The sequence below is a fragment of the Antrostomus carolinensis genome, unplaced genomic scaffold (assembly GCF_000700745.2).
Source record: "Antrostomus carolinensis isolate BGI_N321 unplaced genomic scaffold, ASM70074v2 scaffold50659, whole genome shotgun sequence".
Classification (NCBI taxonomy): Eukaryota; Metazoa; Chordata; class Aves; order Caprimulgiformes; family Caprimulgidae; genus Antrostomus; species Antrostomus carolinensis.
Window position 1 is genome coordinate 62946 of NW_010338860.1, and position 5193 is coordinate 68138.

Sequence of the window (5193 nt, forward strand, 5' to 3'; positions counted from 1 at the left end):
GATGCTGTCAAGAAACTTGACAAAACAATCACTCTCAATTACAGTATCTGTAGAGAAACAGAAATGTGATAACAGAAGACAACAAATATCATCAGAAAGAATGGATTTGTTAGCTCCTGGGAGCATCAGTGGATGTTTTCCTGCAGAGTTTTTCAAAATTTTCCAATTTGCAGAGCCTTAAGTAACTGTCAATAAAGATGACTCTACTTGCCTTATGACAGGAGTGTAGAAGACAGAAGAAAGTTTTTGATAAGAAAGGTCTGTCCCAACTTCAGCAAGGTTCCAGGCCTCCACTACAGTGCATATATGATTTTGTGCATACATCTGTAGGTATACAGTCACCTTTCTGGGGTAAATAGCTTACTGGTGAGAGTTCTATATATAGGTATATATAGTGTTTCCAAGCAGGAAACACTTGTACCCAAGTGGATGTATACACAAAACCAAACACACTGGTGAAGTCATCAAAAACTAGTTTTCAAATAGCTATTATTTGTTTCAACAGAACTGGCATACCACAGACAAACCAAATATATATTTTTAATTAGTTGTAGTATATAAATTACTAATTATATTGCTTGGTTCAATACACTGGTAGTTATCATTATAGTATGAAAGAATACTGGTTCAAGCTGATGGCTTTTGGAGGCCTTCAACCATAGGCCAACACTGGTAGGAGAGCTGGGCCTACAGCTGGGTTATCAAATTGTTGGGAATTTTTGAGATTTGCAAATCTAGGCTTCATCTCAAGACCAACTTAAAACTTCAATATACATTTTCTGTGCCCTCTTACACTCAGCTGTGAAACGAGTCTGACGTTCATTTGGCCTCCATATAGGCAATCTCAAAGCTGACAGGAATATCTGCTTCCTTGGACTCTGCACGAGGCTGTCCGGGAGCCACAGCTTCTGGGAGCCAAACCCAGGTCCTCCAGGCTCCCTCTTTGTTCTACAGATAGTGCCTGGGAGCCCCGCGAGTGTTGATGGGGCACGCTGGGCTTTCGACTTCCAGACTCTGTGGCAGACTGCCTGAAACCTCTGGCATAGCTGGCTGCCTCCAAGCTCAACGTGGGAGTCCTGCCAAGCAGACTGCCACATTGCTCCCGGTCTCAAGGGACAAAGCCTTGGGACCTTGGCTCAGATTTGGAGAAAGTTTTGAAACCTAAGATGTTTGGAACAAAACTTCTGTTATTCAACAAATTGTTATTTTTATCTGAAACTTTTTTCATTTGTAATTTGTAAAATTTCAGACCAGTTTTAATGGACATCTGTCCTGTTTAAAATGAATCTGTGATACCAAGAGGACACACATGGCAGAATCACACTGGCATCTTCTGTGCTATTTCCCTGTGGATGTGAATTCTGAGGGAGTTCAGTAAATTGTTGCACTTGTTGAAGAGTAGTGCGAGTTTCTTCAATCTGACATTTCAAATGATGCAAAATCCTTTATCAGGAAATGTGACTTCTCTCAAGCTTGTAGGGCAATATTAGGAAAAAAGCTAGTACTTTTATTCTGACCCTTCTTCACCAGTTTCTGTCTGCTCTTACTCTGGTAGTCTCATCTCTCCTCTTTGTAGTTTTCTCTACTATGCATGTGCTGGGTTTCCATAAAGCAAGACTGGAGGGATTTCTGACCTTGGGAGTGCTGCTTAGTATGGGTTTTTCAGATGAGAACCAGGTAGACATTTAAAGATCTCTTGCTTTTGCCTACAGGGAGGTCACAATGCAAGGGAGAAAGGAGAGCAAAGTACAGACAGAACAGATGGATTTGGAGAATGCTAAAACTATCATAAAGAAACATTTTAAAGGAGCTGCATCCATCAGCTGTTGGGCCAGGAGCCCTCTGTACACGGCAGAACACCTGGCTGCTCAGGCAAAGCGGCTTTCTACTGAAATAGAGCTCTCTTACAGAGATTATTCAAACAGGGGGTTCTGGATGCCATTTAATAGTTCCTGTGGGGACAAATGGAAGGCTCATTTGACCTTACAGTTCTTTGTTAGTTCTTCATTTGAAAAAAAAGACTCTAAAATATGGGAATTAATGCATTTTAAAGATGCATTTCGTATCAGAACTTCCTCAAAGAATAACATAAAACAAATGATTAAAAAAAACTTCATCAGAAACTGTAAGAAGGCAAAGAAAAAAAACTTTATATGCATCTGTAATTCATATGCAAGTCTTTTTAAAGAAGCAGGTAACTTTTTAAGCAGTCTCATATACAAAAGGTTGCACTCTCAAGTGTCATTGACATCATCAGGGCTACTTATGCATTTAAAGCTGACCACACATTTTGCTAGTTTGGGAGTCTTTAACAAGATATTTGATGCCTGGATTAAAAGATCCCAGCAGCTACAGGATATAACCAGTAAGATCAGGCAAGGGACAGTTCTACATCCCAAATCAAGCAGCATTTGCTAGATATCCAGTAGGGTGGAAAATGGAAAGTGGGGTGATACAATTTGTGTTGACTTTTGAAAAGTTTTTGGCAGGGCAATTCACAAGAAGCTGTTAAGGAAATGAGCACTATCATGGGCTACAGAAAGTGGCTAATAAAAATAAATGATGGGAACAAATGGTTACTTTTCATCACGTCAAATGATTAGTAGTTGGCTGCCCCAAGGACCTGCATAAGGATTAGTTTACTTAATGTACGTATTAATGAACTGGGAAGAGAAGTATGAGAGGAAAATTTGAAAGGAATACAAAGTAAGTAGAGTAAAAACTAGGAAAGATTTTGAAGAGCTTCACTGAGTCATAAGAAAAAGGTGAATTGGCAACAGTAAAGCAGATTAAGTGCATAATGAAAGGAATCATACATATAGCGGTATTCTAAATTAACTGTAACCAGCAAGGGAAAAAAACCTAAGAGCAACTGTGTATCACTCAATGAAAACCTTTATGCAGTGTGTAACAGCAGAAAAAAATAATTCTCAAAAGCTTGTATTGCCACTATATCAGTAAGCAGTAGGAAATAATTTGAAACAGCTCCTGCTGTTTTTAAAAGGTATTAAAAAAACCCACTCCACGCACCAAAGGCACGAGAGGATTCTGAAAACTACCAGGAATCTAGAAAGTCTTCCATGTGGTAGGAAGGCTTAAAAGGCTGGAGCTGCCTACAGACTCATAGGACATCTTCGTCTTTATCCTTTCATAGAAGAACAAGAGCTTATTCAATAAAAGTAAAGGGCAAGAAACCCCCAAACAAAACCCCAAACCCAAAACATTGATCAAATAAAATGTGCATCTCATTGTTAACTCCTGGAAATTACTGCCACAAAGCACCATCGAGGCTTTAAATTTGGTAGGACTGAAAAAATTAAAATTGGACAAATACAGATAATGAGAAGCTACTTAGCTGCATTAAACTGAACAGTATTTATAGAGACCATAAACCTTTATTCTTTGAGAACTGAGCCAGTCAGTAACTATGAGGATAAGAAAGGAATTTCATCTATTTCTTCTCGTTCACTTCAAGGCTGTTTGTACCTTCCCCTACAGTATGTCTTGTGACTTCTGATATATCCAGTCGCTGTCAGTGACAAGGACCTGGCAGTTCTGCGTACTCCTGAGTACGACGAGCGCTAATACTGAGGAACCTGAACGTTATGCAGCCATACTTACCAGGATGCTTTAGCAAGGGTGGTATTAATTCTATTTCTAAAATAATCCTGATCTTTCTAGACCATGGGGTCTGAGCACATAGAACTGAGAAGTGATCTGTTACTTGGTGATACACAAAACCAAAGTTACAGTATTACACATACCTCTGTTGTCATTCCTACTCTGTGCCTTGTCATCATTCCCCCACAAGGACTTTACACTGCAAAGGCGGGTGACAAAGGCCACACTTCATATCACTCCGTGGGAAATGGAAGGAGAGAAGCCAACTGATAATAAAATGGTATTTATATTATATGGGAAAAGAGCATGAAACTTGCTTATGTGTTTCTCACCATTTCACTTGAGTAGCACGACAATGATTTTTCCACGAGGGGACTCTCTACGTGCAGTTGCTGCAATTAACACGCCCCCCTCGCCCCTTCCCGCCCAAAGACTGTAGTTGTTTAAATCACATACCAATTCCATTCACAACAGGGGAATCATTACTAACTTCCAACACGCTGGACAAATTTTGTTCTCCTTCACGATCATTTAAATCCATGTTTTGCTGTTGTGAGCCATTCCCAAAATGTCTAGAATCTTTTTCATGACTGCCGTCTCCATTCTGCAGACCATTATGTGGCTTTTTCAGTGGCATGATCTGTAAACCGCTGGGAGTAGTTCGGTAAGTCACAGTTTTAGCAGCCCTGTCATTAGCAGATGCTGGCTTTGCTGCGTATCCTCTTTTCTGTTTTTGAAGAGATGGATTAATTCTCTTCCTTTTGTGTGTTGACCCTTTAGACTTCCCAGATTCAGAAGGTCTATGTGATATTTTCTCAAAAGATGACCCTCGGCTTTCCCGTAAAAATTTTGTAGCGCTGGCCTGTTTCCCATGTCTCGATCGCTTTTCTCTAGTCACATGTAGTCCATTGAACTCATCAATAAATTCCTCGCAATGTAGTAGATGATGTTCAGGTTCCCAGGTGTCTTCATTGCTTCCGTAGCCTTTCCACCTGATGAGATATTCCCATTTGCCCTTCTTGTTCTTCCTTTTGTCTACAATCCTCTCCACCTAAAAGAAAAAACAAAAAAGTATCATCTTAGAAAGAAAAAGTTTGCTCATGAAAACAATGTTCTTCATCTACAGCTAGAAAGGCTTCCTTGACATTGTAAAAGCACCTTAGTATTCATGAGATTCTCCTCAAATGTCGTGCCTAAACCATGAAATGACTCTTGACAGGAAGAGCCACCCAGGCTAGCCAAAATGTAGCAACCTATTTTACAGATCTAAATTCACCTTCTTTTCATATGCAGTTCAACACCATATTCCCATTGGATCCTATAAAGACCACGCTGACTGCTGATGAGAACCTACCTGGCACGCGTACGAACTACTTGATGTAATATTGAGGAATCAAGTGTTATGTGTTTCTGTTCGACAGAGAATTCCCATGAACAGACCTGGCAATACAGGAGAAGAATGCAGTAGCCCCAGTGGTATTTTGACAGCAAGGCCATTTCCCCTTCTGAAAACATTAAGAATAGACATAAACACCTGATCAAATCTGATCTGGGAACCTGCAACAGCTCCAA

The 5193-nt window shown here is 40.1% G+C and overlaps 1 protein-coding gene across 1 annotated transcript in view; it reads right to left on the bottom strand.

Annotated features, from left to right (window-relative positions):
* Positions 1-4666, bottom strand: part of CDYL2 (chromodomain Y like 2) — a 25019-nt gene extending 20353 nt beyond the window's left edge. The window contains 1 exon segment of the mRNA XM_029086910.1: positions 4078-4666. Within this exon segment, the coding sequence (XP_028942743.1) occupies positions 4078-4258 (181 nt within the window). The 5' untranslated portion in view covers positions 4259-4666.
* Positions 4667-5193: the final 527 nt, after the last annotated feature.